The sequence below is a fragment of the Ictidomys tridecemlineatus genome, chromosome 1 (assembly GCF_052094955.1).
Source record: "Ictidomys tridecemlineatus isolate mIctTri1 chromosome 1, mIctTri1.hap1, whole genome shotgun sequence".
NCBI classification, from domain to species: Eukaryota; Metazoa; Chordata; class Mammalia; order Rodentia; family Sciuridae; genus Ictidomys; species Ictidomys tridecemlineatus.
This window is the reverse complement of record NC_135477.1, coordinates 218097840-218111765: the sequence shown is the minus strand read 5'-3', so window position 1 is coordinate 218111765 and position 13926 is coordinate 218097840. Positions and strand designations below refer to the sequence as shown.

At 36.6% G+C, this 13926-nt stretch overlaps 1 protein-coding gene across 11 annotated transcripts in view; it reads right to left on the bottom strand.

Moving 5' to 3' along the window:
• Pde4d (phosphodiesterase 4D) overlaps positions 1 to 13926 on the bottom strand; it is a 1337035-nt gene that overhangs the window by 164041 nt on the left and 1159068 nt on the right. For all 11 annotated transcript variants that reach the window (XM_078016224.1, XM_078016225.1, XM_078016205.1 and 8 more), the window contains one exon: positions 8807 to 8856. In XM_078016224.1, coding sequence (XP_077872350.1) covers positions 8807 to 8856 — 50 coding nt within the window. The remainder of the gene's footprint in view (positions 1 to 8806; positions 8857 to 13926) is intronic.

Genomic DNA, 13926 nt, shown 5'->3' with positions numbered 1-13926 from the left:
GAATACAGTTACCAAACATAACATTTCCCTAGATCACTCCTACCCCCATTCACAAACGTGGACACATGAAGCTCCATTTTCTTCTAGGAGTGGAGCAGTGCTCTAATTAAAATCTTGTATACATTTTGAGAGATAATAGAGATGATGACCCTGATGATGACGACCGTGATGACGGGGGTGCCAGATAATAAGATCACCTTGTATTTCTTTCTACCAGTTGCCAGAGCACTTGTCACCCATTATCTCGTGTATCCTAGACTGGGCTGTTTGTTAGGTGGGGGCGTGGGTGTCACTATATGCGGGTTTTCAGAGAGGCAGAAATTTTCCAACAAATTACTGGCAACTCAATGACAACACTGTGCACAGACAGCATTCTCACCTGCTGCACTCAATATCTTTTCTTCTCCCAAATTTGGCCCATCTCATTTTCCACCTGGCATCACTGGTTAATAATCCAGATTCTGAATCTTATCTCAAGAATTCTGTTCTGCAATGTTTGGGAACCAGACTTTCTGTGTTGGTTTTTAAATATCCCTTGGGGATTCCTTGGATCGGGCAGCGTTTGAGAAGTTTTGCCCTTTCTAAAACTCAGGGAAATAAGGAAGGGATACTGGGCAGAGTGGACTTTGGTGGTGACATTTAGATTCTCTGAAAACATGGTAGCTTTTCTGACCAGTTGGAGAATAACAGAAGGGTCCTGCCATAGACTCAATAATCAGTAGAGTGCTGCTCTATCCAAGAAATATTATTTGGAAATATAGTTCATGCTCAATTCTGGCACCTTAATATTGAAATATGATTAGACAATTTCTCAGCAGAACCTCTTTTAGGTCATAAGAGGTTGATAACTGAATCCTGAGAAATGCTTAAATATCATTCACCAGATTCTGTGCAAAAGGGTATTATCTGCCCTTGCCAATCACTAATCAACATCTGAACCTGTCTTAAATTGAATCCAATGTCCATAATATATTTCTTAAAATGAAAACCTTTTTCTATATTATTAAATATTTTTCATAAATAAATCATTTTTGGAATGAGATTTTTTAATATCTAAATAGAATTCTGATATTATTTAACATTTGGGTTGTTTTAAATATTTTATATATATTCATGATACTGTGATTGACATCTGTATATATGATCTCACTATTTACTTCTTCCTCATTCTCCAATCTAATCAACTCCTAAATATTTTTAATTGTTTCTCAGAAAAGAGTTATGAATCTACACCCTCACCTCTCTTCTGACGCTACAACTCCAGGTGAGAGCCATATTACAATGCCTATGCTGTTTCCAGATGTGGTCACTCTAAAAGGCCTATTTGTTTCCCTGCTTAAAATTGATTGATGGGGCTAGATGTATACTCCATTAGTAAAGTGCTTGCCTAACCTGTATAAGGCCTTGGATTTGAACCCCAGGATCATACAAATAAATATATAAATAAATAGTATTAATAGATGATTTTCTATTGCCCATAAAAGGAAGTCCACTATTCTTGGTATAGGACTCCAATGAGATTGCTTTAATCTAATTTGGAGGCTTATCTTTAGTTGCTTCTATACACTTTTAACTCCATTTGTCCTTTTTTGTTCCCAATAGGTTGATCATGCTTCCACATCTCACTCTTATTGGTTCTGCTTCGAGGTAATCTTCACCTTACCACATGAAGAATACCATATTCTTAGAAGTTTAGCAGAGAGCTCTTCCTAGGTAGAACCATTCACCTTGCCTTCAAATACATATTATTTGAAGAACCTTCAATCATGATATTAGCAAGTATTAATTATTTATAATTTCTTCTCCCCTAGAATGTGAATCCTTTAAAGCCAGAGTCACTTTTACTCCAACAAACCTAATTTGTTACATAACTTATATAAGGTGCTTATCAAACATCTTTTGACCAGATGGATAATGTCACTACTAATATAGTTACATTAATAATGATAACTAATATTTTATGAATATACCCTGGGTACCAAGCATTATGTTGAGCACTGACTTAGAATTTACTGGTGATAAAAACAAAACTTAGTGAATTTAAGTAAATCAACCAAAATTACACAGGTGGTCATAGGCAAGCTGGATTCAACTTAAATGGCTGGACTAAATGTTTTTGCTGTGATAACAAAACAAACATTTAGTACCATTCATTTATTTCAACTAAAGTTATAAGAAAATATCCAAACCAGATATTTAAGCAATTGAGATAGACTTATTTTCCCCATAATTATGCTATATCAATTGTTTTCACTGCTCTTAACACCATATAAAACTTTCATCAATTCCCAGTCAAAAAGTCACTTGTCAGATCTGGTCTTTTTCTATACTAATAGGGATAACTTTACTCATCAAAATAAAAGCAGAGAAAGGCAAAACAAGTTATAAAATAAGTTGTGTTAGTAAGGAAGAAAATAGACCTTTACTGATCCAACAGATAATAGGTTTAACTAATAAATAGTCACACACTATGCATTTAAGCAACTATGCATTTTTTTTTCTCTAGAAAAGTCTTTTTCATGTGGAATTTTTATAAAAGTAAACTTTATTTTAAAATTTTGGAATACCTGACAGTCATTAGTTGTATTAAGTATGAAAGTATTTGTGTTTTAGATCAATAGAAATTATTTGTGTTTTAGATCAATAACAAACACAGTTACATTTCTTCTCATGTTTTAACTGACTAGTATTTGGATAGTTTTCTTTTTAATACTCTGCTTTACAGATTGACAAAATTCTATTGTAATAAACTCAGTTTTTTAATAGAGCCATGAGTTTTCAGGGTTAAAAAATATGAAGTGGAACAGAGACTTAAATGCATATTCTTTTCCTGACTGAAACTACTTTTGTGGTATTTTATGCTCCTCATGGCATTGTGTGTCGCCCTCTACAGTAGTGGGAAGGCAATTGCACTAATTGTATTTCCTGGGTATAAGAAATTGTATTTCTCCAAAGTCCTAAGTCCAAAGCCTTAGGCTACCCATTTTTCTGCCTCTAGGATAATCAGTGAATATAATTAAAATAACTCTAACCATAAACACATATCCAATGAGAAATTGGGACAATATTTTTTCTAATTTTCAAGTCCGTGTACAAAAAACTAATGCTACATCTATTACTCAGAAATTAATATTTTTAATATTTCTTTTACTTTCCTGAAAAACAAAATTCTAAGAGTCTGAAGACTATCTTATTCTGGTGGGTTATTTTATTTTATAAGGGTGTAAGAAGGGGAAATGGAACCATATATTTATTTTCAGAGCTGCCACCAAGTAGATTTTTGACTCACTAGATTTCAGTCTTCACATCTTCCAAAGAAAGAAATTTAAATAGCTTTTCTCTGAGTTACATTCATGCATGAAAATCCCCAAATTAAAGATGATTAAATAAAGAGGATTAAAATATGGAAATTCAGAAACATACTGAAAGTAATACTGTGAAGACGTGACAAGGTTTTATGAGATAGTTGCAGAATACTTTTCTTACTGTCATTTAAAAATGAAATGCTTGCTGCTGGACATGGTGGCTAATGTCTGTAATTCCAGTGACTCTGAAGGCTGAGGCAGGAAGATCTAAAGTTCAAAACTAGACTCAGCAATTTTGCACCCTATCTCAAATGTATTAAATAAATAAATAAATAAATTAAAAAGGACTGGGGCTATAGCTTAATGGTAAAGTACTAAAATGCCCCTAGGTTCAGTTCCCAGTTCCACCCTCCAAAACAAAACCCCAAATAAATGATCGAAAGGACGGACCCTGCGCCTCTTAACAAGACCTTACTCCAAAAACAAGGTGTCATCCCCATACAGGCATGGCTGGGGCATCTCTGACTCTCTGCTGCCCTCTCATGTTTCAACAGTCTTTATCTCTGGCAGGTACTGCCTGCTGAAGACCAATGCAGGTGAGGCTTTTTCTAAGTAACTGAGGGATTACTGCAAAGGTCCAGTCATTACTGTGCAAAAGTAAAGTCATTAATGAAATACACCAGAAAAGCCAATGAACTTTAATTAGCCTCTGCTACTTCCACTCTTCCTGTTTTTGAATTACCTTAAAGAACAAAAAGTATCAAACATGGGGCAGGATTGTATAAAGAAATGCTTATACTACCCACCACCTGGTGAACTTTCTAGAACTTATCTCCTTGAACTCTTGCAACCACCCTGAAAACTAAGTACATACAACTCCATTCTTCAAATTGGAAAATAAAGTGAAAGAGAGAGACAGGTTTCACATCAGGATCTGAATGCCACACATCAGCTTTTTGTTATATCACACTGAAGAATAAAATAGCTCTTGGGCTGGGGTTGTGGCTTAGTGGTAGAGCACTTGCCTAGCATGTGTGAGGCACTGGGTTCAATTCTCAGCACTGCATATAAATAAACAAATAAAATAAAGATTCATCAACAACCAATAAAAAAAATTTTAAAACAGATCTTCAATAGTAAATCTTTTTTTAAAATACTATTTTAGAAGCCCTATTTTAAAGAATTATTAGATCTATGTAATTACCTCTCATAAGTAAAAATAAAAACTGGCAGGTATCTGACATGTTTTAACGCTAATGATATGAAGTAGAACTTCTCTGTGTTTAATATTTATCAAAGTAACAACAACAACAAAAACCCTGACTCTGGCATGATGGCACACACCTGAAATCCCAGCAATTTGAAAAGATGAGGCAGGTGGATCACAAGTTGGAGTCCAACCTCAGCAATTTAGTAGGGCCCTAAGCAACTTAGCAAGATCTTGTCTCAAATTAAAAAATAAAAATAAAAAGTACTGGGGATGACATTCAGTGGTGAAGGGCTCCTGGGTTAAATCCCCAGTACCAATAAATAATCAAACTTGAAGTGGGTAAAAAGGTATTATATGTTCTATGGGACTAATGTTCAGGAAATATTATATGACATAGAAGTTCTTAATTATTTTTTTACAGTTAAAGAATTGGTTTATGGAAGAGTTATAGTGAATTATTTTTTTCCTTCAAAAAACTAGCTCTCAAAAGTAAGTTTTTAGACTCTGAAGAATAATCTTATCATCTCAATAAAAAATGCACTAACATCTATGACAGTGATGAGGGGAAAGGACACAAAATTAGGACAATAGGAGGTGTCATTTGGACAGGTCCAAAGCAAGTATGTCCCTGTGGGCCATTTTGGGGGATCCACACACATTACTCTTATGATTCTGCATCCTTGTCTTTCTCTCACTCTTCCCTTTTCTTTTTAATTTCTGTCCTGTTCCTTTTACTGTCCCTCATGATGGGCTGAATGAGTATGGGCACCTCAAATTCACATTGACATCCTAATCCCCCCAACATGGTAATAGTTGAAGGTGGGGCTTTGGGGAGATAATCAGGTCATGAGCGTGGAATTAGCACCCTTTTAAAGGAATCTACCGGCTTGCCCCCTTTCGACCCTGTGAGGATATAATAAGAAAGACAGGTCTGCAACCTGTCCTTCCCCAGAACTCAAACACATTGACAAGTTGATCTCAGCCTCTAACACCATAAGAAATAAATTTATGTAGTTTATAAATTTATGAGGATAATCTCTGGTACTTTTTATAGAGTCTGAACTGACACCCCTAGTTCTATGAACAGAGTAGGCCAGAGAAACCAAAACAACCAAACAAAATTTACCAAGATGTATTGAGTGCTGACACTGTTAGGCACCATGCTACGGTAAAAGCGAACACATTAATTCACCGCACCTACCAACGGTGGTGATCTTACTGCATACAGTGGGATCACTATTTTACAGATGGAGAAACCAAAGCAGAGAAAGGTATGCAACCTGTTCAGGGCCATATAGCTGTCATGATAGAGAACAATTTGAGTTCTGGACAGGCAGCCCACAATTTTAATCACATCTTTGTAGATCTATGAAGGACTCCTGCAGGGGAGCCTTGAGCTTGTTCAGTATAGCCCTTTGGGCTAGTGAGGAAATGAATTCAGACAACCCTGTTCCTCCAGATTTTCAGCAAAATTTCAAAGATGGCTGCCTTGATCTGATAGGTTGCCTTGCTGACTTAAAAAAAAACCAAACAAACAAAACAACCACTTTTCTCATCTCCTCAGTACTACTACAGAGATATAGTGAGCTTCTAACAGGAGGGAATAAGCCTGGAGGGAAGAAACACTTTTTCTTATCTGAAGTCTAACTAGTGTCAAAGACTCAACCACCATTACTATTATTGTTTAGGTCTTAAGGACTCACTTTTTCAGAATGGGATGACAGACAGGAACTTTTCACTGCTCTTGCCATCATCCCCTCACACTCCAGACCCTCTTCCCACCTTGGTTTGCAATATTTGGACAAGAAAAAAGACTTCTGTTCACTAGCCAGGCAATTTCCTGTTGGGCTTTGTGAGGAGCCCAGCTGCCAAGCAGTTAATGACAGCTAATTGCTCTCCCTTCCTACATGGGATGTTTCTGTAGTCCTCAGGTCAGGAGTTATTGGGTACAAATGAGGCCCCATTAGCCTTAATTGCCCAATTCCATTGTCTCTTAGTTCCCTCTCCAGGGCTTCATTCAATATTATGTAAAAGTTTCTGGGAGCTTCCATGGGGTTTCTCACCTCTGTGTCATCTGCCAAGGTGGCTTGCAGCTGCTCTGTCCACTGAACACCCAAACATCTTGTGCAGGACACAAAGGAGTTCTACTAGTGCCTAAAGCTGTTCTTCTGGGAAGATGCTGCCCCATCTGTGAGGCAAGTTCATATGCAACCTCAAACTAAAACAAAACAAACAAACAAATGCCAAGAGACCAAAATAGCACACATTGAACTCAAACCAAAATGTCAGTCTTGCTTATTGCAAAAGTGGGTGGGGGGAAGGTAGCTCCTGTTCACAGGGGTACCTGTAATTCCTGGAATAGGGCTGGAGACCAGGTTCAATGTGGTTTTTGTTCCTAAAATAACTTATTCTGGTACTTAGAAATTCTTTACAGTTGGTCTCTTGGTCAATGTCAAGAACAAAATTGGTAAACCATATGTGTACTATGAAATGAATATATATATATACTATGAAATGACAATGGAAAGTCATTACCAACAAGATTTGTAAAGTGAAACACGGAAAAAAAAACAAAAAATGTAATAGTCATTGAAATACAAGTGCTATTTGGCAGACTTTCAGATAAGAAGATAACATTAACTACTGTTTCAGAATCAACTCTGATGTGGTGACTACAAAGGCAACCAGTTGACTGGACATGACAAAGTTAAATTTCAAGCGATGTACATTCACTAAAAATTTAATAAGAAGCTCCTTATTAAGGGTTGGGGTTCTAAGAAGACACTTGAGTCAAGATGAAGTATTGGTCTAGTTTGGAGAGTATGTTAATTTTCTTTTGGTAATAATTTTAGAAATCATAGGTTTTCTTTTCCAGGCAATTATTTCAATGAATCAATTGGGGTTTTGAGAAATGATTAAATGAGGTTCAATTTGGTTTCAGGTTCAGCAAAATGAGATCATTCATTCTATTTCTGGTTCAGTTCAGGTCAAGTCTCCTGGTTAAATCAGACCAATAGGCATTGGGATAATATATTTTTATGCCTTTTCTTTCCCTCATCCTTTCTTCTACTTTTCTTTCCCAAACATTTGTGAACCTGAGATCAAATGTGACTCTATTTTTAAAAAATAAATAAATAACACAGCTTCTACCTCAAGGCCTGTCCTAAGGAAGGGGGCCTGACCCTTGTCCTTGGAAAAACTCACAGAGCACTCCGGGGCACACACCCACCCTGCTGAGTTGTTTGTAAATAACAGGAGAGGTCTGACTCAGTTGGGCTAGGTGAGGACCCATGGCAACCCCCCTAGAAACCTCCAATCAGCATGAGACGGGGAAAATACCTGGAATGCCAGATGATCCCCCAGTAGTTTATGGTGGTTGATAACATGTTGGGAAACCATGCAGTTTAGCACATACACCACTCATCGCTTAAACCAATCAGTTCAAAGGAATCCCCCTCTTGTACTAGCCAATCATCCCTACCCAACTTGCTCCCGCCAGTGAATGTGCTAATCAATGCTAAGAGTTGTTGTCTGATTTTCCCGAGATATGGAATGATTTGCTGTGTGATGTTGTGACACATAGAGTATCCCCCCAAAACCTATAAAATCTCACTGAATAAAGGACTGGGACTCATTCCCTTGGACCGCTGCATCGGGATCAGTTGTGAATCCAGGCTCCAGCTTGCAATAAAGACTCTTGTGTGATTGCAACGGATTCGGCTCCTGGAGGTCTACTGGGGTCTCACGAATCTGGCATAACAGACCCTTTTCTCATCACACTGAATTTTTCTGTATTGTGTAATAACATGTTCTCTCCCCTCACAAGTTGTATTTATACTCAGCAACCCAAGTTCCCATAAAAACTACTGGAATAGTAATATGTTCCTTCGAGCACAAAACACATATTTCTCTTATTTATACTTTTACTTTGATTAAACTAAACTACCATATATGAAGATGAAGCAGATAACCAAGCCTGGAACAAAAATAGCAGATATTCTGAGGGTAACTCTGTCTCCCGAAACACAAATGCCTAGAGCAAAGCTGAACTGAGTTCCAATATAAAGTCAAGTGGTTAAACATGGGGCACATTAGAACAGGTTTTCCAAGGAACAGCTTATATGGAAAAATTGTAAGACCAATGATAGTGAGGATAACATAAAGAAGAAAAAAATTATTTCTTTGACATTTTAGAATTGGAGTATAGAATCAGCATTACTGTGATGTTGACTATTGAAAGATACATATTCTTCCTGGACACAAGAAGAATAAGTCCGCAGATCTCTCTTACCTGTTATGGTGGCTTTGTTGATGGATGGTTGGTTGCACATTGGTGATCTTCTGACAAAGAGAGAAAAATACAAAGCAGTAAGTATGTGGTCCTTGTTGATTTGAGTACGTGCTGAGTCGTTTTAGATATGAAATTTTAATTTTAAGGATTATTTTTAAGTTAGGAGATGAAGATTTCCTTCAGTCAATTCCTGGGGATCCTTTTACTATATCTCAGATCATACATATCAAATTTTTAAAAAAGTTAAGTCTCATGGTGATAGACATTGGGGAAGATTATGATGTTCATGTCACAGGCACATGATAAAAGTGGACATTCTTATTAATTGACTATATTCAATTAAGCTAGAGTTTACAGAGCTAACAAAGACTTTCTGAATTTAGAAAAGTAGTCAAATTATCACTGTTTTCCTTAAAACAGTGCTAAGAATCTTTGATTTTGACATAAAGCCTCATGATTGCTCATACATTATCAGAAGTGCATGATTCTTTCTAAAGTATCTTAGAGAAGGGATTTAAAATTTTTTCTATTTTCTTACATTGAGAAACATTTCTGATACATGTGTTAGAGAGGTATATTGACAAGTTGTATAAACATATGCTATAGAGATTTTAGAACTATTGTAAACCTAAGGTATTTAAATAGATTCCATCTAGTATTCTTTCCTATTTTTTTAACAGATGTTTGCCAGGTTCCACAAGATGATTATAAACATCCTGAGGTTTAAAAAAAAAAAACCCAAAACAAAAATATACATATGTATGTGTGTGTGTGTGTGTGTGTGTGTGTGTGTGTGTGTGTATATATATATATATATAATGATTAACTCATATTCCCTTCAAAGCCCAGTGCACCCGTGCACACACACACACATACACACAACCTCAACTATTTTACAGATATCTCTAAATGAATCTATTTTTAAAGTGTTTTTAAAGATGGCAACAAGTTAAAAGCTATCAATGTATCTGGTATTAAATCAGTGCCCAATAAATTATGTTGAAAAGAATATCATTTATGGATTGTCCAAAGTTTTTTGGAATATAACTTTATAAAATCGTTACTTATAATTGATAGCTTTTAACTTGTTGCCAACTTTAAAAACACTTTAAAACACATTAAGGGATATCTGTAAAATAGTTGAGGTTGTGTGTGTGTGTGTGTGTGTGTGTGTGTGTGTTTCTTCTAGTGGCTACACTTACTTAATAAGCACTTAGTGTCTGTCACACGCTATACTAAATGAGCACTTTAAATGAATTGTCTCACTTAACCCTGACAAAAAGCCTCAAGGCTGGTAGAATCATTGCTCTCATTTTACCAGTGAGAAAAACAAATCTTTGGGAAGTTGAAAATCTGTTCCAAGCCAGCAGAGATTTGAATCAAGGTAATGTGACTCTAGGCTGCACTCTACTCTTTGTCTTAGCTTGGGATGCTTTTGTGGAAGCCGAATGGATAACCACACAGATGTGCAGTTGGCAGCAGACTCTCTAATGCTGAAGATGACGACTATCCTAGCAGGTCTAGGGGATGCTTACAGAAAGCACTTTGGTGTTTTGTAAATTCTCGCTCTTTCTATTCAGTGTCTGGCTCTGGGTCATTGCTCTTAAGTTTATTGGTGTCAGCTTGGGATTGAATTTTTGTGTTTGATTGAAAATACACCATGATTCACTTCTGACTTATTTTAGTTTTTTTAAATTATGAAAATAAAAGTCGGGGCTGGGATATAGCTCAGTGGTAGAACACTTGCTTAGCATGTGTAAGGCTCTGGGTTGATCCCCAGCACCATAGAAGTGAGAGAAAGAGAAGCAATTGAAAATATAAATTTGAACTTGATAAATGCTTTATTTAAAAAGGTCAATGTTTTAAACTGCTGCTTTGAAATAGCTCTGTTTTCTATACTAGTAGTTACCTTCTTGCTGAGAGTTTGTTATTCAGATGAGTTTGGGGATATTCAGGATGATATAGTTATAGACTAGAGTTTATTCATATGACTTAAATATTGATGTCTGAGAATGTTTTTTAGTCCTTGTTCTGTGAAAATTTTGAAAACATTGACTTTTTGTCTGGGAAAATATAAATAAACATTTATCCTTTTCTATAGTTTTGGAAAACCAAATGGTTGACTTGCTACTGATTCTCATTTTATCAATCTTACTACTGACACTTGGGAACTTGACATCTTGATAAGTAACAAGCAGAAAATATTAATCACTGGATTCATGGTAACTTGACAGATTATTTTTAAAAAGAATGAGTCACAATTTATTCTTGGAATAAAAAAAGTCTAAAGGGCACAAAAGAGCAAGAAGATCACAAGAAACCATTAGTGGGCTAACACTAGAGCTCTTGGATGAGTTCTTCCTAGACACCAACCCTAAAGCAAATAAAACAACAACAAAAACAAGTTCTTAGATGAGTTCTTCCTAGACTCCTTTCCTAAAGCAAATAAAAAGGTAGTCTGTGAAAGGCAGCACAGGTCTTCTTCAAATTCCAACAGTGAGCTTGGAAACATTCTAGTGGCACAGGGAGTGCAGGGCAATTGAATCCTGATTCTTTCAGAGTCATCATGCCATGTACCAGTGACATCCTCTTTGCTAATACCAAGCACAACAGAGTCCAGCCGTGTGGAGATTGAATTCTACTATTCCGACCCCACCCCAGGAAGATGATTTGGTTTGAATTAATAAAGGAGGTACAAATCTGCATTGACCAAAAAGGAGACCATGCACTGGCTTTCACTTAGAGTCTACCAGATGATATTGTAATTCAATGTCTCCATGGGCATTGCATAGTTAGTCAAAGCAGGTGTAAGTTCAGGTGTTAGCTATGATTTTTCACTTCCTCCTTTCCATTTTAATATATTCTGTGCCTGTAAATCAGTTGAGAACCTCTGCCTTGTATAGAATGGGCCTGAGGACATTTCTTTGGAGATAGAAGGGCCAGTGTGATACCTTCACACCTGTTTGATTAAGTGTCTGTTATATTAAATGCTTGCACTCAGGTGACCACATCCAAAGGAAATTTACAGGGCATTAATTTCTTGTTTGCCTTTTAGAGACAAGACCTCGATTTCTTACTGAAATTTGAGACTGCAAGTTTTAGTGGCAACCAATAATTTCATTTTTCCTTCAGAGCTAAGAATTTCTAGAAGGTTAAGTTTGTACCCATAACCTACTGAATAGCAAAGGCCTCAGGGTTTTTGAGGTCAGCCTGATGTTTTACAACTTATGGCCATGTTGTATAGACAACACAACTGGAGATAAATGGTTTCTTCATGGCACACCCTCAGGCTTTAAATGCTAAATGGCCACTTTACACTTTCAGTCAACAAGCATTTGCAGAGATTTAGAAATGAAGTGTCCCCCAAAAGTTCATGTGTGAGAAAATGCAAATGAGGTTAAGTGAGAGCTGTAACCTAATTAGTAACTTAAACCACTGAAATGGATTAACTGGGTGGTAACTGAAGGCAGGTAGGACGCGGCTAGCAAAGACTGGTCACTGGGAGTGTGCCTTTGGGGTTTATATTTTGTCTCTGGTAAATGGAGCTCTTTGGCTCTCTCTGCTTCCTGTTGGCCATGTTCTGAGCTGCTTTCTTCCTCCACATCCTTCTACCATGATGTTCTGCCTCATCTTGGTCCCAGAGCTCTGTGGTCATCCATCTGTGGACTGAGACCTCTAAAACCATCAGTGAGCCCCAAATAAATTTCCCCTCTTCCATAGTTTGTGTCAGGTATTTTGGTCACAGCAATGAAAAATCTGACTAAAACAGAGGAATTATTCTGTGTTCTGATAGGCACTGGGAATACGAATGTGAACCAGCCACACCCCTGCTCTTGGGGGACCACATTGCTGAGGATCAACCAGGTGATCAGGCAAGTAGGGCACAGGGAGAAATGTGCTTGAATAACAGGATGCAACCAGGCAGAGTTGGAAAGACATGCCAGCCAGCTAGGGCTGGTCACTGTGGGTCTATATCTGGCAGTGTGAGGGATAGTGCCCCCAAAGCAATTATATTTAAACTGTGATGAGAGGAATGAACCAGTTAGTCAAGTGGAAAAGAAGAAAGAGAAGGTAAATGTTCAAGCTGAGGGAAAGACAATGGGCCCAAGGTTCTAGGTTCCATCTCAATTATTTGTGTTGTGGCACTTCCACTAATTTTTTTTTTTTTTTTTTTAGAAAAGCTTTCTCTATCATAGGAAGTACTTGCCTAATGGCCATAGCTTCTTGTTAATCAGGGAAATGTGGATTGTAGAGGTAAACTATGTTATTATGGAGTGGAAAAGTTCAGTTTTTTCATGTTCTTTAAGAAGTAGTTAACTAGTATAAAATAATATAGACTCAGATATACCATAATCCCTAATAAGTTTCTAATCACTGTCCTCTTAATATTGATTTGATTTTTTTGTTTTGTTTTGGAAAATTCTTCCAGGCTGATAATCTTAACTTTATTATAAATAATACTTTAAAAAATAATAGATATTAGAATAGTGGTTTATCAGTTTCTCATTTAATTTTGCAAAATTTACTTCCTTCTTTTTGATTTTTTAGATTTATCAGGATCCTCCAATAAAAAAAATTGTAGTTGTAGATAGACAGAACATCTTTATTTTATTTGTTATTTTTTTTTTATTTTTATGTGGTGCTGAGGATCGAACCCAGTGCTTCATGCATGCTAGGCAAGCACTCTGTCACTGAGCTATAGCCCCAGCTCCAAAATCCCCCAATTCTAAATCATTTTCCATTTCAAGTTTCCCTCTCCCAAACACTTCTATTGTTATTACATCAATCTCAATTTTATTAATTGCCTCATGAATGCTGCTGCTCAGAGAGTCAATGACAGCAGGAGAATCAAAGATCTTTGTTGAGATCTGGTGTTTTTCCAGTTAATTGTTGTCTTAGAATTAACAGTATGACTTTGAGATATCATTAAGGCGTGATGAGATTATTTGCCTGTGGCTAATTTATGAAATAAGCCAAAACTATAAAGTTACTTTGAGTATAAATAAATAACTGGCTAGAAGACAATTCACGCCAGGTAATTTCTGACAGAATCACCATATTGATTTGTCATACTGTTTCATTCCTGATGTTAGAATCACCACTACACTGTATTTATAGTG